Consider the following 27,282-nt stretch of genomic DNA (forward strand, 5'->3'; position numbering starts at 1 on the left):
GATTATGAATACTAATAGAACAGAAGGCAATCGAATGACCACAGCTTTTCTCCTGGACTCAGAGACCAAGTGTCCTTCCTAACAACCAGAGAGGAAGTTCCTGAAGACACACATCTGTGAGCTCCACCAGCTCCCAGCCCTGTCTTCCCATCAGAATCACCCCAGGTGCCTCAACCCCCTCTTCCCAAACTTCATATATGCACATTACGTTACAAATTTCAAAGGCAAATCTGCTTTGTTGCCAACACTACAACGTTTTAAAAATACCTACAACACAATGCAATGACAAAACCATGATTAAAATCTCTCGTTGGGAAACACCAAAATTAAAAAAGGAAGCATTTCCCACCTTGTTAGCACAGTCACACTGAAGCCCCAGACACTGTATTATATACTGCAGCTTGGTGAGCAGTTCTAGGGGCACAGATCAGGGCCTGGAGCTGGTAATGTAAGGAAAGTCACACAAGGCGTGTGCAGGTGGGGCGTAAAGGTAGAGCAGCCCATGTTTTCCTCTATATTAACACCAGCTGTTTGACTTGTTTACAACCAGCATGTGCTACTTTTGTAAAAATGAGTGGATGAGTGGTCTTTAAGGGGTCACAAAACCCACCAATCGTTTCCCTCTCATTCCTGATAACCAGTAAGCTGGGCCCATTCTGGCTTTGCTCCTTTTCACAGGAGGTCTAACGTTTCTAAGCAAAAGCTGCTTTCCGCTGGTGGCGGGGCCGCCCTCCCCATGTGGGTGGCATGGGTCCCTGCACCCGGGGGCTGGATTACCTTATGAGTGTCGATGAGAGACCGCAGGGCCTCTGTGTCATCAGGAAGTGCCCCCCGAAAACGCAGCGTCTGCTCGGCTTCAGAAAGCCACTCCAACAGCATGTGAATTGTGTCCCGAAACTCTTCTGCCTGAAATAACCAAGCACAAGAGACTGAACCTCTCTCTGCAGCCAAGGTCCTGGACATGGTATGCCAGGGAACGGTCTGGCCTGAACTCAATGGAGTAGCACAGGCACTTGAAGGCTCTATCAAAGCCCCACAAAGGTCATCTTTCATCTGTGCAACTTGAAAAACCAACTAAATTCATTATTTCTCTAATACGGATGCGGGTTAAAATCTTGTTGAGCATTTAGAATATCAATTCTTGACTTTGTGTTCCTTACAAGACTGGCTGAAACCGATCCTGATAAAGAGGCTAGACTGACTCTGCTCAGGCCCACCCCCAGGCGCTGCCTGACCTGCTTCAAGGCCTGCTCAAGCCGGCTCTGTTTGCAGACAGAGAGTTTACACACGGTGTCCCAGCGAGTGCTCAGTTCCTGGAGCTGCCCTTTCACCCAAGTGGTGTCATCTCGACTGTTCTCAATCAGCTCCCGGCCTGATCGCTTTAGGACCTGAACGGTTCCCGTTCGCTTTCCCAGTTCCTTCTGGAAAACCTGGAAAAGAAAACAGGAGAATTAGTTTGTCTTACAAATGTTTTGAATTCAAGAAGTAAAACCACAGAGAAAGTAGTCATTTCCTTCAGTTCTCCTTGGTAGGTTCCAGTTGTGTGTCTTTTATGCACAGACGGAGGTGGGACCACAAGTAAGAAAGAACCACCACAGGATGTGGCTCTGAATGTGAGCGGCGTGACTTTGGGTAAGTTGCTTAACTGGAGTCCCAGTCTCATCTGTGAAACAGGAATTACGCTGTACTATAGCATCTCCAGAATTGTGGGAGTTTTTTTGTTTGTTTTTTTTTTAATTTTTATAGTTGATTTACAATGTTGTGTTACTTTCTGCTGTACAGCAAAGTGAATCAGTTATACATATACATATATCCACTCTTTTTTAGATTCTTTTCCCATATAGGTCACTACAGGGTATTGAGTTCCCTGTGCTATACTGTAGGTTCTTATATCTATTTTATATATAGTGGTGTGTACATGTCAATCCCAATCTCCCAATTTATCCCTCCCTCCCCCCTTCCCCCGTGGTAAGAGCCCACCTGCCACGCACATAAGAATTTGGTGTAACTTCAAGGTAAAGCTCAACGCTTTGTGCTGAAGCAGGAGGACAGTATGTATTTCAACGTACAGGTGTAGGGTTACACTAAATGCTGGTGTGCACGGAGCTGGCTTGTTAGGTTCAGAAGTAGTTTAAAAAGCACTCATTTTCATTTTAAGAATCAGTGGAAATGGATATCTTGAGGGTTTCCTGAATTTAAATCCATTTCGACTCAACTGAGAGATATAAACAGGAAATTGCGGGAGGAGGCCCTCAATGTGAAGTTTACACACTGGCAAATCTGAATCAAACCAACTTTGGTAAATTCCTTGTGGCTGATGCAGAATCCCTGTAACAGTTTGTTTAAACACACAGAGCAGGAAGCTGCCTCTCTGACAAGCAGAGACACAGGCTCTTTCAGACTTCCTTTCTAGGGGAGCCGTAGAAGGGCAGCATGGGCAGAAGGCACACACAGGTGCAGGACCCAACGGCCTTGCCCTCCACGCAGCCCAGATCTCGCCACTCACCTTGTGGGCATCCATGAGGTTCATGACCAGGTCCAGGTCCCCGTGCACAGGCTGGTCCTCAGCCAGCTGCGGCTCCACCTTGTACAGCCAGTCCACCAAGGCCTGCAGAGCGTCCATGAACTGGCCCGAAAACAGCAGGGCCTCCTCCAACTTGTGCTGCCTGAGAGAAGCACACAAACTTCACTGGTTTTAGTGGTTCTTTTATGAATGCCTCACAGTTCTGACCACTGAACAGGAATACTGCTTGAACTTTATCTAGAGAGGGACCTCTGTGTTAGAACAGTTAGAAATACTGTAAAAAGTGACTAAGAGATGTTTAGACATTTTAAATTAAACCACTCTCTAAAATGGATTAAGCATTGCAGTGCAGGAGACCGGTGTAGATGCCCTTCTGGCATTTTAGAGTCCAACTGCTATGCACACGCTATGTTATGCACACCCTACAACCCAAGGTCTTTTTATTTACATTACACCACTCCAGTAGAGGGTGGTGGTTCTATTAATGATCTGGAGCCAGGAGTTCAACTCCTAACTCTCCACCAGTTGTGAGACTCTGGCTGTCTCTTTGAACCTCAGTCACTTCATCTGAAAAACTGGGAGTACAAGTAATACAGAGGTATCATAATGCTTACATAGCATAGCTGGTACAAGTGGATAAAAGTACAACTTTTAGAACCAAATCTCAGCTCTGCCGCTTAGTAGCTGAGTGAGCATGGGGGAGTTAAGAAACCTCTTTGTGACCATTTCCTCATCTGTAAAATGGGAAGAACAGTACCCACACCTCAGTGGTTCTTGTGAGGGTTAATGAGCCTCAAGATGGTTAAATGAGATACTACATTGGAGGCTTCGTACAGCGTCTGACACAAGAGACACTCATTGAGACAGCTACTGGCTAGCTGTAGCCAGTTACACAAATTACAAATCTGTGATTTACATGTACTTAGAGTTACAGATCTTCTATTACTGTTGGCCTGATTTTATAGGCTTCTCTCTTTGTAATACAGTAAGGTTCAAGTTTAAAATATGATAATTTTAATATATTTGATTCAAATTATTTCATAACTCTCACTGAATTAAATGGAGATAGCAAGATGCTACTGTTACTGATACATTAGCTTTATTACCACTTTCTAGAATCCTGTCACTGTCTCCTGGTTACTTTGGGGATAACACACAGATCCACGAAAGGGACATTCACACTCACCTCTCCACAGACTTGCCACAAACAGTATCCCATTTGTCTCTGACTTCTCCCAGTAAGTTGTCAAGTTTCTGAGTGTCATCAGGAAGCAAAGTCTTTTCTTTCAGTGCTCTGCCTGTTCTAATTGTGGTATCATACACAGGCTGTTTGCCACCAAGAGTTTTCTGGAACTCCTGTTCTCAGAAAGGAAAAAAAAAAAAAACCACGCTAAAAGTCAGATGACATTGAGTTTTCAGGTGGGTAACCAGAAATAGTATGAATGTCACTACTTCTTGAACTAAAATTAACAACAGCTTACCCTGAAGAAATTTATAAGGTTTTGTCTGTGCCACATACAGCAGTGCATGACTATTTCTAAAAGCCCACAGTTTTAGCTGGTTACTCCCACAGTCACTTTGTTTGAACTCTTATTCAAATGAGCAAGTGTCATGGTTAGACACTGTCCAGATACAAAATGGCTCTATGATCTTGGCTGTTTTAACATTAACCGATTAGTTTTCTTTTGACTAGTTCTGTGTTTTTATCAAGCTACAATCGTCAGCAAATACCAAGCTCAGGACCTAAGAGCAATGAACTGCTGTACCTTATGCTTTGAGAGCTGAAGTTTAATTTTGTCTGGGTCGTTGGATATCTCCAATTCTGAGTCCAGGTGACTCTCTGCATCTTCTAGCCAGTCAATCAGTTTTTTCCAAGCTTCATGGAACTAAAGTTACGTAAGAAATAAGTTATAACAGGAATGAATATGCACACTACACAGCACTTTCATGTGAACCGATGCTGAGACTCAACACCTGCAGCCCAAGGTTGTTCAGTAAATTAGTATCTTTCTTTTACAACTTACTTGTTTTGCCCGCTTTCTGGCATCATCCAGCAATCGCCCTCTTTCAATAGATCGCTGGACAACCTTCTCCCATCGAGACTGGACGCTAACCAGCAAATTTTTGATCAGAACAACGTCCTGTTTCTGGCTAAGGAACTTTAACTGATTCCCGGTTTGATCCAGCTCAATGATCTGGTCTCGATGAGCATTTACTTCATTAGCAAACACCTGAGGGGAAAATATTGCTCTTTTTAAACTGGAGATAAGATCAAGGAGCATCACTTTCAATTGGTGCTTTCAAAAGGAAGGCAGCATCATAATGCCATTGTTACCTTGTGCTCCTCTATCTGGGAAAGGACGGTGTTTAGAATCAGGCTGGGAGGAGAAGCGATGTTTAAACTCTGCTCTGCTAGAGTGAGCCAGTTGATAAATTCTTGCAGGGAATTCTGGAATTCTGTTGCCAGGTTGAGGGCCTCTTCCAGCTTTGACTAAATTTTAAGTAACACACACACACACACAGAAAAGTGCCAAATTCAAGAATTATAGCTTTAAGGACAAAGGCGTGAATTGTACACCAAATGAAATGACTTCTAAGAAGGAAGCCTCATTTAATCAACCTCCAAACATGCCCTGTTTGCAAAGAAGGGGACATTTTAGTGCCAGTGTTTGAAACTGAAACAACTGTGCTTGGAAAAGGAAAGAGCACAGTTTGCAGCTAAGTTGCTTTCTCTGCCATTCCCCACTTCCTGGGACATTAAAGAACAGGAATAAAGGCATTCAAGCCATTCAATAAATGTAAGTGAACAGACCCTTTGGTGGTGACAGCTGCAGGATCTGCAACCTGCTTTGGGCAAAGTCTCAGTTTCCTTTAATGTCTTTTTTGTGGCATAAAACAACTAAATGAAAAGCACTTTACTGTGAAGATGACGGTCACTGCAGTGCTCTCTATTTGAATATGTTTTCAGAAAATATGGCACTTGAAAATGCCTGAGTCTGAAACTTATGCTTATGCTACAGCAGCAAAGGTAATAAAAGCCAGAACATTTCAAACAAAAATGTGACAATTTACAAAGATGTAAATTTTTAGTCATTTTGATCTAAATCAGAATGACAAAAAAGACTGGCTCTTTCAGGGTGTGTGCTACTCTCCAAGAGTACATCCCAGTTCCATAGTCTACAAGCTCCATCCTCAGACACCTCTACCTCGAACATCTGGGTGATGGCCTCTGCCCTTGGCCCGTCTACTAGGCAGGCAAAGTAGAATAATGACAGGTTGTTAAAAATGAATATATGCAAGATATTCACAGAAAGAAACCCCAGAAGTATACTAAAAATGTTCATTGCTGTTAAATGGGTTGTGTATTCTTTCTACTTTCCTCTTGGTGTTTTCAGGTTACTTCTGTAACCTAAAAAACACTGTGATGAACATTATAAAAATGCATAGACCCCGTCTAAACAAGTTCAGTGGAAAAAGGAAATCTACCTCAAATCTATCATAGAAATGCTTAGCAATTAATATATTGCAAGTTCCTAGATGGCAGGAAATCTTTTCACATCATTTTATCTACATAGTCTTTAACAGGGCTTAAATAATTTTAGCGATCCTGGAATGTAATGTTCTTACAAAATCAGAAATAACTATCATTGACAGCTAGCCTTTGCTTTATCAATTCACCAACTAAAGTTGACCCCTTAACAACATGGGTTTAGGGGTGTCGATCCTCCGAGAAGCTGGAAATCCGTGTGTAACTTTAAAGTCAGCCCTCCACATCCACGGTTCTGAATCCAAGGATTCAACCAACTAGGGATCATGTAGTACCGTAGATATATTTAGTGAAGAAAAAACATCCTGCATACAAGTGGACTTGCACAGTTCGAACCCATGTTGTTCAAGGGTCAAAACTATATTCCTTGAGGCAACTTGTTCCACTGTGGCAAAACCCTCTAGAAACTACTTGATTTTGAGCCAGAATCTACCTTTTCTTTAATTAGTCTTAGTTCTACATTCAGCAGGTGAATTATAGACAGACCCTGTCCAAGAATTCGAACACAACCATACACTCAGGTCCTCTGCCCACTCTTCATGCAACGAAGTTACCAGACCCCACACTAGAGGGACCCTAGGAAATTAATGTTTCTCTCAAAATGTTCATTTATATGTGTGAAGATGTGGTTTACTTCCTTCTGCACATTAAAGTTCATGATGACAGAGTTCATGCCTTTATTGTTTCCGCTGTACACCTAGCACAGTGCTTGGTACATACATGCTTAACGACTACTTGTTCAATGGATGTGGCCAATGGATTTGGACACATATTTTACCGTTTCAGCTGCCCAGCACAAAAACTCTATGCAGAGTGATATTCTAGAACTCTGTACTCATAAAAAACAATGTTTTGGGGCAAATGCCTTGATCTCTGATCACTTTTCATTTGAGGAGAATCTGATTTTTGAGGAAGAGTAAGAAGAGGACATACAATTTACTGCTCTTGAGTTTTAGTAACTAGACATCAAATTCTGTGTGAGGAATAATTAGTGATACTCCCTGCATGCTGTTCCCAACCTCCCAACTCCAACAAAACCTATTTTTAAGTCCATCACTGAGCAGTAACAGGTAGTAATGCCTTAACTGGTAGATGCAGAAAAGGAATGCAGTATTATAAAAGCAAGTATCGGCGGAAACTATCAGCATCAGTGCAACTTGACATGGATGGAAAATAGAAATGTAATGGCAGAAAAGATGGCTTGATTTAGCACAAAGCCAGTTCTGAGGGTATCAGTTCTGCTAGCTTGCTACAATATAATGAAAAATCTTCCATAGAAACTAGATGATAATTGCATGTAATCATTAAGCAAACTACTCAAACAGTAATCAGACTGAATTTTGTGGTGATACCTTTCTTTCTTCCATCTTACTGCTGACCACATGCCACTTCTGTTCCAAGAGTGCTACGCTCTGTTCTGTCTTTGAGCCAGATCCAGAATCACCACGGCTGAGAAGCATGAGCCTGCCCTTGTCAAGCAGCTGATTGTAAGTCTCTTCCTTGGCTATGAGCTGGGAATAGAGTTCCTATAAGGGCAAGAAAGATATCAGTAATGCCAATCCCCTGAAAGATACCCACACAGATTTACAAGCACAGTTTGGAAAAGCCAAGGAAGGTCTCATTTTGATTAAAATCCTTTCTTTTGGATTCAATTCAACTGCTGAACAATTAGGAAGTGAAACCCACCATTCTTCCTTAATTTAAAAATAATTCTGTCCCCAACAGAATTTTTAAGGATCAGAGATCACACAAATAGACCCCAATAGTTTATTTCTCCTTTTCCTGAGGGATTTGCCTAGAAATTATGTTGCCTTTTGTTCTCAGCCACTTTCTTAAAATACTGTCAGTTTCTATTGGATTTCCCTAAATCCCCCTCAAGTAGTCTTTTCCTTTAATTTTTTGGCTGCTCCACGCAGCATGCGGGATCTTAGTTTCCCAACCAGGGATTGAACCCTCGGCCTCTGTAGTGGAAGCACAAAGTCTTAACCACTGGAAGGCCAGGGAAGTCCCAGCAGTCTTTTTCTTAAATACAACCGTATCTGTGTCATGTATTTGTCTTCTTGATGCTCTCACCTTCAAATCAATATTCTTGTGCCAGTCAATCTGATTAACTCGAAATTTGCCAGCTCCCCAGGGCATTTCTGGTTGACTCTTCCCTGTCGCTGCCTATCGCAGGGTGTTAAAAGCCTGTACCTAAGCAGCAATCCCCAAGTACTATATTGTCAGTAACAATGCACTACTTTGTAGACTCCCAACTACATGTATCTCTGTGAATTCGGAAAGGAGCTACTGAAAATGGGATACTTATGCTCAATTTCAAGAAATCTATTACCATATGTGTATCAAGCTGTTCCCTAGCCGTTTCAGGAAGTCCTCCTGTGGGCTTCGATGCAGAAAGTTGGGTCTCCATTCTAGTCAGTTCCAAGAGGAAATCTTCAATTTCACTATGGAAACCCTGGGCCTTTTGAGAAAAGACATTAGCAAGGTCAGTAGTCAATTCTAGTTTCAAAAGTAAACTTTCTAAATGACCACATGAGGAGTCTCTTTGAGGGAGGAATTTTAGGCTGCTCTCAGGCAGGGTTGTTCTGTTGCTGGATGATTATGGGGCCATTATATTTACTTATTTTCAGAATTGAGCAGAATCCTTCAGACCTCACTGTAACAGAGATATCTGCTATAACCTGATGAATTGACTAAGGTACTGCTGAATATGGATATGGAGGGACCTGACTTGATCCAAGAAATAACTAAATCTGTGAACAAGGTTTGTTATAGCAAAGATCTACTAACTTTGAATAGTAGATAGAGGGACTGGACCACAAACTAATCCAAAATGAATGACCCAGTTAAAAGTTGTTCTTTCCAGACAAGTCCAGCACAGAACTGACCCTCCTCTCAAGGCAGAGGGGGTTCTACCCAAAACTGCTTTTCTTCTGTCGACTTAAGTGGACTTCCTGCTGAATGCTGCTATGAGCACAGCCCCAGCCGCCTGACTGGGACCGTGCACGCACCTGCTGCAGTGTCGACTGAAGCTGCTGCTCCCTCTCCTCTGTCTTTTGTAACACTGACTCCCAGCACTGGTTCATGGTTTCTAAACGGCTCCTTAAGCTGCTGGCATCATCTCCAGCGCTAGATTCAAGAAGCTCATTGCCAGCTTTGTTGACTGTTTCCACTGTGGCTTGATGGGCCAGAACATCATTTTTTAGAACCTAAAAAATGTTGAACAACATAATTTATCTCTATAGGTATCATTAAGCCTGGCTAAGGTACACACAACATCAAAAAGCTTCTGATGGCAATATCTGGTCTCAAACCAATAGGCTTAGAGATGAAAAAATGAGAATACTTACGTGGTGCTTTGCGAGCTCAACTTCGATGACTTTTGGGTCTCCACTTATTGGTCTCTGAGCATCTAGCAACTCTTCAGTGTGAGTCAGCCAACTCATTAGTTCCTCTAAGGCATGCTGGAACTGGCCAAGGGCCAAGAGAGCACCTTCCAGCTTATGCTACTCAGAAAATGATTTAAAGGGAACGTTTGTTAGGAAATTAGAAAACAGTAGATAGTAGTCCACTTTATGGACTCTACCATTTGCCTTACCTGTCTGTGAGCAATTTTCTCACCCAGGTTCTCCCAGAGGTGTTTAAGTTCCGTCAATGGTTCTCGTATAATGTCTCTGTCCGTTTCATCAGTAGCTTTCTTTAACATCAGTTCACCCTGGTGATTGAGCTTCTCCATCTCAATTTGCTGTTGGTAAACTTCCACTTTGAACTCCTGTCAAAGACATTCTGAATGTTAACATCAAACCAAGTCTTTAAAAACTAAAAAGAAGCAACCCTTCTTCAAAAACCATTCCCAGGTACAAACCTTCATTTCATTTAACTGATCTTTAACAGTGTTGAGGTCAGTGCCGACAGGGGGCATTGTGCAGAGTTTAATCACAGTGTTATCTAGCCAGTCAAACATAGCCTAAAATAAACATACAAATAAACAGTCAAAAAACAAAGCCATGAGGACTTGGGAGACAATTAGCATGATCTCTGCTAATACAAGCAGAGATAAATCAAAGTATCAATACTTTGTGCTGTTGGTGCTCTGAGGTTGGGGGCAGAAATAAGGGATAATGATCTTTATTTCAGTAATATGGGGACTTAAGGATGAAGTCAACATGACTGGAATAATGTCCAAAATAAATTACAATCTGGAAAAACTAAATATGAAAAAAAACTACTATTTCTTATGGCCAGCTAGCAAGCCCACAATGTGCTGAAGCTACTGTACGGTGCTGTACTTTGAGAAAACCTGGGTTGGGACCTCTAGCAAGCAACGACTTTGACAGCAAAGCCAGCTTTACTCTACAGCCACTGTGAGGATAGATAATATGATGAGCACACGATGAAAAACATGGCAAGAAGACTAGAAATTCGGATGTCAGAACTTTTCTTGCTAGAAGTGGGAAACTTGGGCTAGATATAAAGAAACAGCCTGTCTTTGGTTCGAGAATGTTGCAGTCCTGTGAAGGTGACCGACTCACGCTGGACTCAGAATATGACAAAGAGACCATGGAACCTGTGTTTCTGTGGTGGTCACCTCGTGGCCTCTCACCTGAAGAGTGTCCTGATACTGCACAGCGGCTTGCATGGCATCCTCAAGCTTTTCCAGCCTCTCTCTCCATGTTTTGTTTAAGTTCTCCCAGGCGTTATTCATCTAGGGGAAAAACAGTGGATCAGACTCTCCAATTAATCCCACTCTTAGTGTGAGTCCAGTAACGTTTTGTCTGAACCCCTTGTCCACTTCTCCACACCTCATCAATGCTCTTCTTCACTTCCGGCTTCTCAGTTTCTCCACAGGCAAAAATCAAATCTGCTCCAAGGATTCGAATAAACTCCAATTCCTCATGCAGACCATCTGTCTCTTCCTTAATAGTCTACATGTAAATGAACAGAACATAAGCCAAAACAGAAAGCAGAACAGAACTTCCCAAACTTTGCAAATGTAATTTATACCCCCATCGATAGCAGATGTTGAACAGAACGGTCAATTTCATTAAAGTCTTTCAGTGTTCTTAATATTTCACTCATCTAAATAGTGAAGCTTCAGAGTCTGGTTATTTTTCTTATATATACATCAAATATATTTTTATATATTAACAATAAATACAGAAAACAGCCTGAGAAAGGTATAATGAGCTTCAATAATTTACCAAAGGTCCAAGGAGATTATAATCTACAACCAGAAGTCTATTACAGAGAAGAAAATTAACAAGGATAAAATAATAGAGTACAAAAGTCACATATTTAAGAGCTGGGAGATGAGCATAATAGGAATGCTAGGCTATATAATCTCAAAGAAAGTCAGTTCTGTGCCAGATCCTAAAAAATGGTTCATGGACTGGCAATGACAGGGGTGGGGAGGTGGAAATGGCTGAAATAAAAGAAAGATATGAGTGATAAGAGAGAGAATATAGAATAGCAAGACAGTCTTGCCTTGAGCTAAATGGACAAAATGAGGTGAGAAATGCATTTAATAAAAACTAGGATCCCCAAAAAGACTAGAAAAAGGTATGTGAAAGTAACAATTGTTATTTCTGGATGATGAGTCCAGAATTTATTTTCTTTTCTACTTTCTATTTTTCTACAGTAAAGAAATTTACTCAAAAAATAAGTACACCAAAGAGAGGACTAAATTCAGAAATGAAAGCAAAACTGGATTTTTAATGCACATGCTACTAATATGAATTAAGTTTAAAATTGATGACAGAATTACTTTTGTGTGATGGATCTGCTCTATATCACGACCAGTGGAGGTTGTATGTACCTATACAAAGTGGTAAAACTTGTACATTAAAAAAAGAAAAATCTATAATGAGCAGGTATTTTTTTTCTAGTGTAAAGACATACTATTAAACTTAAAAAAAAAAAAACAGAACTTTTAAGGCACTCAGCCTGGCTAAGCAGTTAACACAACATACTTGGATACAGTGCTTTCCCAGAGGACAAACACATGAGAGAAGGGGTGTTGTTTCTTACCTCGGCGGCTTCAACCTGTTGTTTGATAATGGATGGGTCAATGCCAGGGCTTTCCAAGTCATGGACGATGTCCTGGGTGTCTTTGATGGTGGTGAGGAGAGCTGCCATATCATACCAGAACTTCTCCGCTAGTTCAAGGACATCAAGGAATTTAATTTCTCGCTCTTCAGCCCGAGCTTTGATGTCCTCCCAGAAGAATACCATTTGATCCAATTTGTCCTGGATTTCTGAGGGGTACAGAAGAGTGAACAGGCCTTTTCTAAAGACTTAAAATCAGCCTCATCAGAAATTAGATCTAATCCTATTTTCACTGAAATTATCCTTAAAAGGCTCTAAAAATGTATAACTGAAGGATAGTTTTCTATCTTAGCTTTATTATTAATTATTTCTATATTCTCATTTTCCACTTACGTCGGTCTCCCACATAAAGAGATCACAGAGGTAATCTGGAAATGAGTTATCATCTACTACAAAAGTACTGCTAAGATACTTACAAAGGGGCTGGAATGAGAACTCTGTTTGCAGTGTTCTGTGTTGAACCTGCTATGTTTCCCATGGAAAGTGTTATAAAAGGTAGTTATGTTCTACCCACTACTGGTACTGCAGTTTCCTCATATTAGGGGGTAAAGGAGCATTTGTTTCCTGGTCTGGGAATCTAACTACCAATTGTAACCTTATTTCAATGGGGAGATGTGTTCTGAATTCTAAATGACTTCATGGAATACTCATTACTTAGGCACTGCCTTTGCATTCAATGAAGTACATCTGGTGGGATGCTGGAGGTAACCACAGCCTAGAATTTATTCTATCGACTTTTTAAAAATGATTAGTCAAGCACCTTTTGCAGCCAGATCCTTGTCAGCTCCCTGAGATCGCCCAATGAGCTCTTCTCCACGGCGCTTCAGGGCCTCAAAGGATGGCTGCAGTTTTTCCAGCTCCACGGTGGCACTCTTGTTGTCACTGATGCACTCTCTGATCTTGTCTACTTCAGCAGGGATCAGTGGTGGCATACGCAGGCGAGAGGAAAGATTCTCCAGAGTCTCCAACATGGGCTCAATTTTATCATGGAACTAAACAAATGTTGGACCATTAGCCATCACAGCAGTACTTCGTCACACTTCTGGGGTAAATGTTAGGGATTAAGGCCAGTGTATAAATCTACTACTGTTTAGGATAAAAACCTATGCTCAGCCTTAGCCCCATGGCTGTCAAGTGTTGGGTTTGGCTAAGAAACTGTTTTGGGCATAGTACACCAGAGCTGGCCCATCAGAAAAAGTATATGTTTAAGAATCAAAAAGCTATTACTTACTATACGAAAAATCAACTAAAATCCTTAATGCTGCCACAATACTTCCCCTATTCCAACTAACGTGATGAAAAAGGGACAAGACTATGAAACCAGTGAGAGTCAGTGTGTCAGCATCTCAGATGACAGTTGCATGCAACAGAGTAGACCAAGAAGTTAGATGCCCTCCATCAACTGTATAAATGGATGGGGAACTCAATATGCTACATGACTTGGAGTTTAAAAGTATCATGGCATGCAATTTGACAACCCACCAGTGTAACAGTAAGAAACTAAAATGTCGGCATGATGGAAGATAATTAGGGAAGGCCAAATCTAACCTTAGAGAACTACTGCCCTTTCCACTTTTCTGGTACTTTGAACAACATGTCTATAATTGTAAAATTTCAATTTGTAACATGAAGCAGAGAGGGGACAAAAGGGAGCAAAACAGACAAGTCTGCCCCCTAAAGCCAACTCTGGATTCATTAATAACGCTTACCAACTGTTAAATGTCCTATAGGAAATGACATGGTATACAAGCAAAATCCCTTCCCATCACTCCCTCACTTCTAGGTTCTGACCCCAAATGAAACTGGCATAAAAAACTGCATTAATAAAATTTATTCCACTAAAGTTAAGGGAAATTTCCTTATAGATAATCCTCTCAATTCTCAGCTTCATAAGAACACCCTAATCCCAAGGGGGTGGGTACCTTACCTCTGTAATCTGTAATGGTGGGCGCGGTCAACACAACAATGAAATGTGACGATGTGGGGAAGACAGGAGCAGGCAGCAACAACACAAAGTAACACATTCCACAATGTGAGTGAGAGATGGGACGGAAGGTGGGGGGGAAAAACTTGAGTAAGTACAAATATTAACCAAGAATATTGACTAAACATAGGAATAAATTACCCAGACATAACAGTAATATATTAGTTGGAAAGTATGTAGTTACATGCTTTAAACTCCACTGCTGGTGGTTTGTTTCTCCTTGACTCCACCTTCTCCCTAATCAAGCATCTTTCTCTGAACTAGGAGCTAGCTGGTGGCCTCCTGAATAGGAAAACGAATGTGCTGTCTAAATCTCGAAAGCAACAGGCCCAGTAGGAATTTGACTTCTTGAGGCATTTGTTGCTTCAAGATGAATTTACCCAAAATCATCCCTGCTAAAGGATTATCACAAAATAAATTTTCAAGGAAACCATCAACAGGCAATATATACCAGCCAAGATGCATTTCACCCTCCTTATGGTTGTCAGTATAACCAATGCTCCCTGGAATAAAAATGCAGACAGGCAAAGGCTCCCAGTCTCTTGATACTGTATCACCAGCGTACTAGTCTGGACATTCCTGAGCATAGGGGCATACTGATACAGAGCCTCTTGCTTAGACTAAAGGACAGTTGAAGGTTATATGAGTTTAAGACACACACACATACCTGAGCTGACTGGGAAATAGCCTCATCCAGAGCCAGGGCCCGCTGGCGCACCTCCTCTTTAATTTGGGCATACGTATTTTCTGCTTTCCGGTATTTTTCTTGCACCATTTCCCCCTCTTCAGGGTTTAACTCCTTTAGTTGAGGGCCTATCTTTAGCAGCTTATCGATATGAGGTTTGTGTTCAGCAATGGATTCCCTTAGTTGCTATGCAAAGAAATATGGATTAAAATAAAATGAGCCTTCTTATACCAGGAAGCTTCCCAGAAATCCTCTCTCACTCTCACCCTCCAATACAAATGTATTCCACCGTCTTCTGTACGTGTAGATGCTTCTCTGTACTCTACTGTAGTTTGCGTGATTTCATGTCTGTCTCCCTGCCCAGACTGGGAGACACTAAGCATGACCAGCTACAAACAGCAACATTTCTGGTAATCCAACCGCTCCTTGACTTTACTGCTGGCTACTTCCAGTTTACATCCTTCCTCTTACAGGAATACGGAGAATGCAATAAGCACGAGCCATATACCACAAATAAAATAAACATTAAAAAAACTATCTTTAATGGTAACAGCATCAGTTGAAGTGTCTACAAATTTCCCTTCCATCTCAACTCTAGGCAGCAAATGCTTTCTGACATTCCTGAGTGGAGGCTCTCACTCCAGCTAGGACCTAACCACAAGGAAAGGGCCACCCAACCACAACCAAGTCTAATAACACCCCACTGTCACTGGGAAGATTTTAAACTCCCTTGATTTTCACGTGGTGCTTTGTTTACTTCTGCAATACCCAGGTTCCTGACATCTCCATAATCTTATTCTTTAACTGATTCATATTAAAGGACACAGGAAATAATTCAGATATGTATTTTTACTGTGCAAAAAAATTCTAACTGCTTAAGAATTAATTTCATAACATTTACTTATACTCAGTAGGTACTAATAAATAGGCTGTTTTTGAATAAATTGTAGAGCCCATTTTCAGTTCTGTGATTAAATAAAACTCGGCATGCTCCTTACCCTCATTTCCTCCTGTTGCTGCCTGAGCTGCTCATGATCAATAGCCGGAGGAGGTAGCTGTGCTATTAGTGTCCGAGTTTCCTCAATCCAGGGGCTGAGCTCCTCATATGTTTCCCAAAACTGGTTCACCAAGACCTGTGCCCGTTCTAGGCGGGCGTAACGCTCTGAATTGAGCAGACTAATGGCTTCGTATTGTTGTATTAGAGACTCTGTCTTTTCCTGTGAACAATAAAAGAAGTGTAAGCATTATTATCATGATGAACCCTTCTTTAAAGTAAAAATGTAAGTACATATAGGTATATATATATATATATATATATATATATATATATATATATATATATATATATACACACACACACTAAAAAGTTTAAAGGAATACACACTAAAATGCTAAAAAATATGGATTAATCTAGTAAGATTACAAGTGATTTTTATTTTCTTTATACTTAAATGAATTTTTCTATCATACATATGCATAATTTTATAATCTTTAAAATATGAAAGTAGTTTCACAAACAGTAAAATAGCACAAGCACAACACACCAAAATTAACCTTTTAGTGAATACCTTTTACAACTTTAGATACAGCAGTATTGTAATAGGCCAGTTTGACTGAATCTCTCAGGGGCTAAGATGGGTATTTGCTCATCAAGTTTCATTTGTCTTTTTCTCTCTGATAAATGTCTCCACAAACCTGGCATTTATGCTTTATATTTTTAGGACGAGTAGCTCAATTTATGAAGACTTCTGAGGAAACAGTGGTTACCCATACCCTTTATAAAAAACAAAACTGGTGTACAAATGGACTCTGTTGGCCAATTCTTTTAGAAATGGGTAATGATTTTTTAGAAGGACCTGAAGCAGGAATTAATATCTGCACACGGTTCTGAAAAATCTATCTATCTGGAGAGGTAACTCAAAGATAACTCATTATGGACTGAGGATGAGTAGCAATTCCTCTGTTATAAAGAAGATGGATTTGCAGTGTATTTCACATTATACAGTACGGCTGTTTAGACATCTGTGAACACAGGGTTAGGAGTCTGAATGCCCCAGAACATCAAGCTGGACTTAAATATCACTACCAGTAAGAGAGGGGAAAAAAAACTTCTTAAACTATCATTTCACAATTGTACTTCTAATTCACCATGATCAAGATAAGAACAATATGGTGAATAAATAAACGCAGTTTACCTGTAATATAGCTTTTTGCTCCTCCCCACATGTGCCAAAGATTTCACCACGATGACTGAATAGTTCATCCATGGAATCTTTGTGTCGAATGATGTCAATGGAGAAAGCCTTTGAAAAGTAAACTATTGTTAAGTCAAGAAATACAAGAAGCCCGAGCCTGTGTTAGTGAAAAGTTAGACATACCCTATGAAAAATTCTTTGCTTTAAAAAAGCCACATCAAAAACTGTTCTTATAAAGTTTGACACTTTGCCTATCCACGCATCTTCAATGCTTATCTTTTAGTAGCTTACAAGAATATCTTCCCTCCTGAACACCAGGAAGAAAATTGCTAACTACTCTTCCCTGGATTAATGGGCCTATTTCTACCCTTTTCACAAAGCAAAAAATCTCTTCCTCATCCTAACCAAATATTTATATAATTAGTCTCTATCCACCATCATGACACTGACTCATTCTACTTTACTTGGGATAGTCAGAAACTCTCTGCTAGTCACTCTTAAGCGACTGATGATTCTTCTAGCTCAGGACACAGTGAATACGTGACTTACCTTCTGTACCTGCAGCTGAGCTGTGGTCTGGTCCTGTTCCAGGCGGATTGGACCCAGCGCCATCAGTTTCCGTTTTGTTTCAGCAACCCAAGCTAGCTCTGCATCAGCAGCTTGCTCATACTAACAGACATATTGAAGAAAAATGGACATATTACAGCCAACGTCCTCCTTCTGAGAATTCTAATTTATTCAACACAGAAAGGCCTAGATTTTCAGTAATACAGTTTACATCTCACAAAGTAAAGCCAAAATTGGTGAGAATTTCATAAAATCACAAATCAAGATGCAGACAATTTAGAGTTGATTATACTTCAACAAATATGAGTTGATCCTATTTCAACTTCTTTAGAAAGACGTTACAGAACCCAGTTAGTGGTTCTATAGCTAGAAACAACCATGGAAACCAAGACTCTTCAAAAGAAATACACTTCCTAGTGAGAGTACTTCTATGAGGCTGTGCTCTTTTTCTGCCAATCCTCTTTCCTACCCATGCTCTAAACAGTAGTAGTCATGTGTTTAAATACAAACTGACATGGCGGCAGATGGCTGAGTCAAGTTAACTTGAAGTACTTGCTCAGCTGAAGAAGCCTAAGACCCCAGAAGAACACCAAACCTTTAAATGGAATGCAATAACGTATGCAATGACATCAACAAATACAAAACCTAAGAACGTGTTCTATTCGACCATTGTTTAATGAGGTCCCTCAATCTTTTATCTCTTCCTCGTCAACGTTGCCAAATTACACTAATATTTAAAGGAAAGTGAACTCCCAAGCGTGATAAATTTCATACTGAAATATCTGGCCAAGATGAGGGATATTAATTAAGACACAACAGGGATGCACTTGGCATCAGAGCAAACTTCTCTGTGGTTCAGAAAGCATTTGCTTATCACTACGAACTCAAGGAGTCATGTTATATTAATTTATTTTTTGCACCATGGCACATTAATAGGTGCATATCCAGCTACAAAGAAAAGCAAATAACTTTTCCCAGAAAGTAGGAAGGAAAAAGGATTGAGGGAAATATGACACCTGTGTTTACTTGGGAGGGTTCTATTTTGGATGGCTCTGCTATTTTGGTTAGCATATTTGATAGTAATTATAGTTCTTGGTTCTGTCCCCTTTTCCATCTAATGCTAAAACAGCTGATTATGTCAAACTAAGATTGTGATGCACTTGGACCTTTTGGATCTAGATATTATCTACCCCCATCACCATCTGACTCTTAGCAGGGCAGTAGCAAGGAAAGGGCTCACACACTCTCTTCTCCAAGTTCTTTTCTGCTCAAAGGGGTCAAGTATTTTTGGTCAAACCTAGATCCATCCTCACATACCTTTACCTAATCAGTTCCCACCACTGAAATGATTCGTCGCATCAGATTTAGCTTGATCTCATTTATTCCTATTCCTGAGCCCGCATTTATGTGGGTCATAGTTCTGTACTTCACGCTGCCTAAAATATTAATGCAGAGGTGTCTATAAAGATTACCTGTTGTGATCTCTGAATAGCAGCATCGATTTCATCCACCCTTTGTCCAACAGTGTCACTGACCAGCTTGTACTGCTCATTGGCATCAGACACAAGTTTATCCAGCCCTTCTCTGGCTCTCCAGGGCACCAGCTCTAAGAGAGCACGGCTCACCTCATTCACTGTGTCCAACACCAGCCTGTGCTCCATGACCTCCTTCTTTAGCTCCTAAAGAGGGAAAAAAAGTTTTCAGGCCATTCCTTGCTAAATTAAGCACATTAGCAGCTGTGCTGGGTGGAAAGTGCTCTCTCTACCACACATCCCAGCAGGGCTCTGACCTCCTTCCTTCACTTATTTTTTTAATTTTTTTTCTTGTCTCAGATTTTTCAATCACTCCACAGCCTGACTTTAGGCTTAGCTGCTTAGAACTGTCTGCAAGACTTCTCGAGCCAGACTGTCTCTGGGTAACATGAATGGTGCTTTTTGCTTTTTTTCTCCTTACTTCAGTAGAAATGATAAATAATGCTTTAATCATAGGTATTTAACCTCAACAAGTACCTACACAGTATTTCTGCGTATCTAGAACTGCACTAGATCCTGCAGGAGAATCAAACATAACCATGAAGTACCCTTTTAGATAATGAACTATGACAGTAAATTCTAAAATGTTGCATACAAAGCAAGCTTCTTAGGGTTTTTTTTTTCTTAAATTAATTTTATTTATTTATTTTTGGCTGTGTTGGGTCTTCGTTGCTGCGCGCAGGCTTTCTCTAGTTGCAGTGAGCGGGGGCTACTCTTTGTTGTGGTGCGCGGGCTTCTCACTGCGGTGGCTTCTCTTGTTGCAGAGCACAGGCTCTAGGTGCTCGAGCTTCAGTAGTTGTGGCACACAGGCTCAGCAGTTGTGGGCTTAGCTGCTCCACGGCATGTGGGATCTTCTTGGACCGGCGCTCGAACCCGTGTCCCCTGCATTGGCAGGTGGATTCTTAACCACTGCGCCACCAAGGAAGCCCTTCCTAGGGTTTTGAGAGTCAATCTTTTTTCTTCTTCAGACCATAACAAGTGCTCTTATATAGGTCTTTATATCAAATTTTATTTTCCAAGAATAAACAAAAAACGAGGCAGGCAGAAATTTTTGGTTTACATTTAAGGTATATATAGTTGGTATTAAACACATGAATTTGAACTTAAGGATTCTAAGAGGAAAATTTTTTTCCCTTTACAGTGTGAAATGACAGCTCACCTTCTGCCTTTGCTGAAACTGGGGTATTTGCTCCCCTGTGGGAGACTGTCCTCCACTGGCTGCCAGCTCCTCCTCCACCTCCCTCAGCCACCAGGTCAGCTCCTCATACGTAGACTGGAACTTGGCGGCCAGCTGCCGAGCTTGCTCTAAGGTTCTGAGGGCCTTGGAGCTAGTGAGTGTGATGTCTGCGTAGCGAGTCTTTATGCCATCCAGTTTCTCTTGGATAAGCAATACCTCTTCACCTGTGGGAGACAGCACACAATTATTCACATTTAATAGGATATGAGGGAGCCCTCTTAACCTCCCCTTCTTCAAATCAGAGCTTAATTTTTATAGATGCTCTCTCCCTATGGCAGTGATTTCACCTAGCATCCCACACTAAGGGAGGTGGGAAATACACCTGCAATCAATAAAAGAAGTGACTTCTGAGATTATTAAGATCTGAGTTTGACTGCAGGTGTTCCTAGACATTCCCAGCACCTTTCAGTAAATGCTGGCATTCACCATATTGGAGGGCAGGGGGAGCCTTCATCTATAACCAGATCTGAGACAACACAGTGTTTTAGTTTTCAGAAGATTGAGCAGGAAATAGGAACCCAAGCTGCCAGTCACCTGGGAGCACATGGTAATACAATCAGTGAGTACTAAGCTCCTCCTATCTGCAAAGAGAAGTGGCTACTGCAGGGTGCTGATGTAATTGTCTGTGGGACCATAGAGGTACTAAGAGATGCACTTTTCAAAGTACCTGTGGTTTGTTTTAGAAGAGCCTGGCCGTTTTTAATAGCTTGATCTACATTCTTCTTTCTATTAACAATTTCTTCATTTAACGCCTGAAAGGAAAGAATACCATTAATCCTAAAACTATGGCACAACAAAGGGAAAGAAATGTGAGCCCTTTAAGAGACCAAATTTAAAGTAAAGAGATGAATATCAGTTTAGTTTAAACATGAGATATTTGATTCCTTCATTTTCTCTTTGGTTACCCCCTTCTTTAATTACTCAAAACAATGAAATCAGCTACTTACAGGCAAACTTTCCTTTGATGAGAAGAGATTTAGGACTAAATCCACTTTACTAATCTATTGGTACCAAACGTGAACCCAAGAAAGGTAGAAGTAGAATTCAGCAAAAATGTCTATGTCCAAAATAAAGAATAAGGCAGAAAGTTCAACAGAAGAAAGTCAGCAAGAACGGGCTGACTTAAATCAGGATCCTGGTTAAAAACTGTCAATATCTGAAGTCAACGAAGCAGAAGAATCTAAGATTATTAAAACCAAAACACTGCTTTGCCGATTTTTACCATCCCCAAGGAAATGTCACAAAAACGAAAACGAAAAGGGGCAAATTGTTGTTTCTACTCAGATGACACAGAATCCCTGGAATTTGAGTATATAAATTCTAGAAACATTAAAAAACCCTAGGCACTACTATTTAGGTAATCTGGTTTTGTTACAGTACATTCTCTTTCACATAATCGCTCAAGTGGAAACTGAACGATACATTCCTTAATGACGTAAAACATGAGTTGGAATTGAGATGGCCTGATTACATTCTGGATCATCTTCTAGAATTATTGATTCAGTCTGTTAAGTACAAGTATTTCCATGCAAATCATCAAAAAATAGATTAGCCCAGTCTGTAACTATGCACTTGTGTATAAAATAAAGTCGAAATGTTTGGAATTTAAAAAAAGAGAGAGAAATGAAGAGAAACATGAATCAAAATTACAAAATAACTTAGTAACATAATCAATAAGAATGGAAAACATGAATACCAGGTGGTCAGCATGCTGCTTCTGCAGGACATCCTGTCTGTAATCCTTTACGAACACTGAACTGAGCTTGTCCTCAACCTCAGCCAGCCAGTTGAGCACCTCCACCTCATCCTCCCCGAACAGCCTAGCGTTAGACAGTGCTTGTTCAAGCAGGGCTGCTTTCCGACAGCACCGGTCTTGAATCTCACTGAATCGGGCCTGCAATGAGTCTAGCTTTTCACACAGTACACCCTGCTCTGCAGAACATGTCAGGGAGGAGAGGGACTGCCCAATTTTGACTGCCTGGTGCACATCTGTTGCATGGCTTTCTATTTCTTCCTCCAGAGCCTGGAAATCCAGATGGAAAAAATGAATAACAGAAACAAAATAAATGAAAAGTAGACATGAAACAATGAATCACAAATGATATAATAAATAATAATATAAAAGTTCACCTACTGAAGGGCAAAAATAACATAAAAACAGAACAAAAGCTGTTTTTCCTGATAGCAGCCTATTAGTCCATTTCTATTTTTACTTCAAGAATGTGACTAGTCCAATTAATAACTGGACCATATTTTAAATTAAACTTATTAAAAAACCCCCACAAAACACATCTTCTAGAATGCTGCAGGCAGTTTTCTAGGATTTCTGGTTCCAGTTCTGTGTTTTCATTTACCATAACTACTTCCTACCTTGTGCCGAACAATCTGCTGCTGTATTTTGGCAGTCTGAGTGCCAACAGGTTCTGAGTTAGCGAGCTTTTTCTCTGTGACAGATAAGAAGTCAGAAATAGGCTCAGCTGTCTCATGGAATTGTTTGGCCAGAACCAGGATATCTTCCAGCTGTTTTTGCCTACACAAATATATAGAACAAGCTGCTCAGGCAAAAAGTCACATTAAGACTGATAATAGTACTATATTCAGTAAAAGACCAATCTTAATGAGGCACATTTGAAATATCAATAGTAAACAGAACACACATAAACAGCACTTTGCTGTTTTAAAGGCTTTCGTAAGCAGTACCTTATTTTGATTCTGTCATGCCCTTGTAAGGTAGGCAGAATTATCCCACTATTACAAAAGAGAAAACCAACCCTGAAGGCTTAAAGAAAGATCTGTCCAGGTCGGCCACTGGGTAGCAATAGTACAATGAGGATTATAATCAGACCTTCTACTACTCTTTCTCCTATTGGATGTGGCACGTGCATCCTCTGTAAATGTGATCAAAATAAAGTTTCAAGGAGTAAAAAAAAAAAATCGTCAGTTTTCATTTTTCTTTCCCCATCACGGCTACCTTCACTTGTGAGTGAAGAGAAGAGAGAGCATTTGAAAAGCAAAGGCAGACCAAGCTATGAATGAGAACCTCCCTTCCTATCTCCCCCAATCCAGTCAGGCTTCTAGTAATTTCAAGCCCCAGAGCATAACTCTGAATTCTGATTCAAGGCAAAAAATGACCTCAAACTAGCTGAATTTGCCAAGGCAAACAGCAGCCAAAAGATCTATGGACTTTATAACTGGAATCTTAAATCTGGAATCTTAATTCTTATTTAATGTAACATCCACACTTTAGCTTGGATTTCAAATACCCTGTAGATTAAAATCAGCAAATTACAAAAGGAGAGAGGAAGCCTGAATGCTGGAGGCAGCCTAATAAGCAACAGACAGAAAAACCACCGCAGAACTGCATGAGCACCCAGATTAACAATCAAAGGCCATGACGATGACACTGGAGCATTAAAAACAGACTCAGTGCTATGTCATCTGAAAAGGCCCTGGAAGCATGTGACTTTTATTTCAGAAAACCTTCACTGAACACCTACTCTGGACAAACTTATCTTAATGCGAAATGATTTAATATAAAGATCTGCCATCTTAATTATCTGGAAATTTAATTATGCTCGAGCATAAGGAAAAATGTATTTCTAGATGCTATTTTTAAATGTCAATATACAGTATAGAATTTCCTTTCTTAGTTTATGTCAACTTGCAAAATACATCTTGAATTAATAATACAACTAAAATATATAATCTTAAATATTATTAATCAAGAATTTCATTTTTTAAATATTGCTTGGTGGGTTATTTTAATCGGTTAATGACCTGCTTATAGATTTTCTTTTTTTAAAAAAAGAATAAAATATTGTATTTTATACTGGAGTATAGTTGAGTAACAATGTTGTGTTAGTTTCAGGTGTACAACAAAGTGATTCAGTTATACATATACAGGTATCTATTCTTTTTTAAATTCTAAATTTAAAAAATTTCATTCTTCAAAAAATTGCCCCTAATTTCTATGTCTTTCTGACTCATCTCTGATTTTGGAATCTGAAAGTTTGAAGAAATCAATGTAATAGGATTTGGGGTAGCAAAGAGAAGAGCTAAAAAATAATTTAGAGGCATCAAAAATCCAATATTAAAGAATCTAAACAAAAGTCTTTAGGATGTCTACAACAAATGACGCTGCTCTTGGTATTTCTCTTTAAAATATTGGCTCAGAAACTGTGTTAGACTAGGAGGATGGAAGCAAGTAGGGTAGAAGGAAAGAGTCATAAAAAGATACATTAGGAACAAACCATGACTTTAGTGAGCTTAAGGACCTAGGAGATAAGTACATAAAATAATGACCATAATACAAGGTACAGATGATGAGTTATGGCAGTTAAGAGGAAAGTGAAATTGTTTTATGCTTGGGGAATAAAGAAAACCTTCATAAAAGCAGGGGAGATGAACAGAAGTATTTCATGGAAGATGCAACACCATCAGCAAAGACAGAATTAGGAAACTGACAGAAGATACTGAAGAACCGAATACGGTTTACTGTGCCCAAAAGGAATGAGAATAGTGGAAACTAAGAAAGGTAGGTTAGGGCCAAACAGTAGAGGGCTTTGAATGTTGGATTAAAGAGACTTTATTTTATAGGCAACAGGGAATCATTAAATGTCTCTGAGCGTGCAAAGAGGGGAAGGCCTGAGGGTAAGTAAGCAGCAGTAGAGTGATGATTAGTTAGGAGGCTACCTCAGGTAAGCTACCCTCATGGGAACTAGCCCAAGTGAGAGTTTGTAAGTCATGAACTGAGGCGAGTGGGAATTAGAGAAAGGGACGGAGAGGAAAGACACTGTAGAAGTAAAATGGACAGAATTTAGCATCCTGATAGATATGGGACACAAAGCAGGGGGGAAAAAAAGGGTAAAAAATGAGGTTGAGGTTTTAAGCCTAGGAAACTGGAAGGTTAATGGTGCTATTAGGGGAAATGGATGGAGAGACAGAAGAAAAGTGGTGCAATTTGGAAATGAAAATAAGTTGAATTCTTTCATTTGTTTCTCCCACTAACGTGGAGCCAGCAAATACTTTGTAGCTCAGATAAGAAATAAGCAAGCCATGGATGGGTAGAAGTAAAGAGACTGAAGAGGGGGTTATCTGAAGACTGCCCGTGGCTACCTAGATAATAAATGATCAACTCTACAACTCTCATACTGATTTCTGATTAGTTATCATTTATTTTTAAAACTGAGAACAGTATAAGCTAGAAGTAAAGACATGGTGTGACTTATTAAGCTCAAGTGACACTGGGCTAACTGACAGCTATGGAAAGAGAAAGCACTTCCTTGGAGGAGAAAAGTATACTGCCTGTCTTGTGGCCATTTAGTGAAGAAAGTCCATGCATCTCTTGAATGCTCATTTAACAGAACCACAGACTAGCTCCTAGATGTAAGAACATCTAATATTAGGATAAGCTAACAGAAAAGAACATGATAAATTTCAATTCCAAGTATTGAAAACATTATTTATAAATATGAATGGAAAAAATCTGTTTCCAGAACTCAGAAAATAACTTGGCTGGATTGTAAGAGTCTGCGTCTGCTGTTTGGAACCAAGATTATATTGCAACAGAACACCACCAAAGAGCAATGAGTCTTCCAGGTCTCAGAAATTTATGGAGTAGCTGAGGCTCATTTCCTGAGTTACTCTGGTTATGAGGATCATCTCTAAAAACTTATCTCTCTTCAAGATAAAAGCCGTTAAACACCTACCAAAGCACTGCATGAATCATCCAGGGGCTTTTAGAGCACCTCAGTGATACAAGTCAGAAACCGCCTCTGACCTATATTCCTCAAAACCCCAGTGGCTTTACCTGGCTGCTGCCTTGCTGAGTAGTCCTGTCCATCTACTTTCAAGACTCTCCAACTGCCCAGTGATCTTCTCTCTATCAGCCCGCTCAGCTGACTGGGCTATTCTGCCTCCTTCTGCTTGAAGCATGTCTACTGTGGCCTTTCGATCATCTAGGAGCCGCTGGAGCAACTGATGTACATGTTTAAAAGGAATGAAAAGTGATAACATGGGGTCACTTTAAAATCTGAAACAAGGAAAACAAACAAAATCCAAAACCTCACCCCACTGAGCCCTAAGTTTAATTGAATAATGAAGTTTTTTTTTTTTCAGCCTGAGGCAAAAACATGAGATATAATTCCTACCACCCATATAAACTTTTCATACACTTAGGTTTTTAAATGGAGCAGTGACTATCATTATGTGACTGATAGGGAACTTAGTTTGAACGAGGAGAAAAAGGCACTGAAATGGAAATTCAACCAAAAATATATACATATATAGGTAGAACCTTATACATGATATACATTATTTAAATATTGCTGACCCAAAAAACACTAAAAACCTCTTAAGATAAAGTGGTGACTGAAACACTGAAATAGGATAAGTGAACAAGCAAAATTGTTCAGTTCAATACATGTCATGGTAGTCTAGGAGATTATAAAGTAAGATGATGAAAATCAATTTCCATCTTTCTTTTCTGGATCACACAAGGTAGGTTAGGATTCTACTAAAACTCCTGAATATGCTCCTGAAACCATAAGCAAATGTGTTGTCTGTCATTCCCTACGGCTCCTACAGTTCACTGCCCCAACACTCTCACTTACCTTCTGTTCTTGGATCTGTGCTTTCACCACTTTATACTCAGCAGATGGGGGTTTCTGATTGGCTATGAGCTCCTCAGTGTCTGCCAACCAGCTGAGCAATGGCTCCAAGGCATCTTGGAACTTCCCACAATGCAACAAAGCCTCCTGGAGTTGTGCGATTCTTTGTGCAACCTGTATCACAGACATGGAGGTTCATTACGAGAAAGGAGAGAGCTTTTAAATGACTACTCACCCCTTTTTGTAACTACAGATTGGAACTGCAAATTTTTATTTGCATTCAGGTGCCAGGGAAACC

At 40.2% G+C, this 27,282-nt stretch overlaps 1 protein-coding gene across 16 annotated transcripts in view; it reads right to left on the bottom strand.

Annotated features, from left to right (window-relative positions):
* Positions 1-27,282, bottom strand: part of MACF1 (microtubule actin crosslinking factor 1) — a 341,407-nt gene that overhangs the window by 26,599 nt on the left and 287,526 nt on the right. For all 16 annotated transcript variants that reach the window (XM_082421741.1, XM_082421742.1, XM_082421739.1 and 13 more), the window contains 28 exons: positions 26,988-27,158; positions 26,186-26,352; positions 22,747-22,906; positions 22,073-22,399; positions 21,044-21,128; positions 20,299-20,540; positions 19,080-19,286; positions 17,590-17,709; positions 17,041-17,148; positions 15,844-16,062; positions 14,828-15,031; positions 12,937-13,168; positions 12,099-12,325; positions 10,874-10,996; positions 10,675-10,776; positions 9,937-10,038; positions 9,670-9,843; positions 9,422-9,577; positions 9,083-9,280; positions 8,404-8,532; positions 7,424-7,597; positions 4,860-5,015; positions 4,549-4,755; positions 4,291-4,410; positions 3,711-3,880; positions 2,507-2,666; positions 1,236-1,430; positions 778-906 (listed from right to left, as the gene is read on the bottom strand). In XM_082421741.1, coding sequence (XP_082277867.1) covers positions 778-906; positions 1,236-1,430; positions 2,507-2,666; positions 3,711-3,880; positions 4,291-4,410; positions 4,549-4,755; positions 4,860-5,015; positions 7,424-7,597; positions 8,404-8,532; positions 9,083-9,280; positions 9,422-9,577; positions 9,670-9,843; positions 9,937-10,038; positions 10,675-10,776; positions 10,874-10,996; positions 12,099-12,325; positions 12,937-13,168; positions 14,828-15,031; positions 15,844-16,062; positions 17,041-17,148; positions 17,590-17,709; positions 19,080-19,286; positions 20,299-20,540; positions 21,044-21,128; positions 22,073-22,399; positions 22,747-22,906; positions 26,186-26,352; positions 26,988-27,158 — 4,764 coding nt within the window. The remainder of the gene's footprint in view (positions 1-777; positions 907-1,235; positions 1,431-2,506; positions 2,667-3,710; positions 3,881-4,290; positions 4,411-4,548; positions 4,756-4,859; positions 5,016-7,423; positions 7,598-8,403; positions 8,533-9,082; positions 9,281-9,421; positions 9,578-9,669; positions 9,844-9,936; positions 10,039-10,674; positions 10,777-10,873; positions 10,997-12,098; positions 12,326-12,936; positions 13,169-14,827; positions 15,032-15,843; positions 16,063-17,040; positions 17,149-17,589; positions 17,710-19,079; positions 19,287-20,298; positions 20,541-21,043; positions 21,129-22,072; positions 22,400-22,746; positions 22,907-26,185; positions 26,353-26,987; positions 27,159-27,282) is intronic.

The sequence above is a fragment of the Balaenoptera physalus genome, assembly GCF_965194825.1.
Source record: "Balaenoptera physalus genome assembly, chromosome: 1".
Lineage (NCBI taxonomy): Eukaryota > Metazoa > Chordata > Mammalia > Artiodactyla > Balaenopteridae > Balaenoptera > Balaenoptera physalus.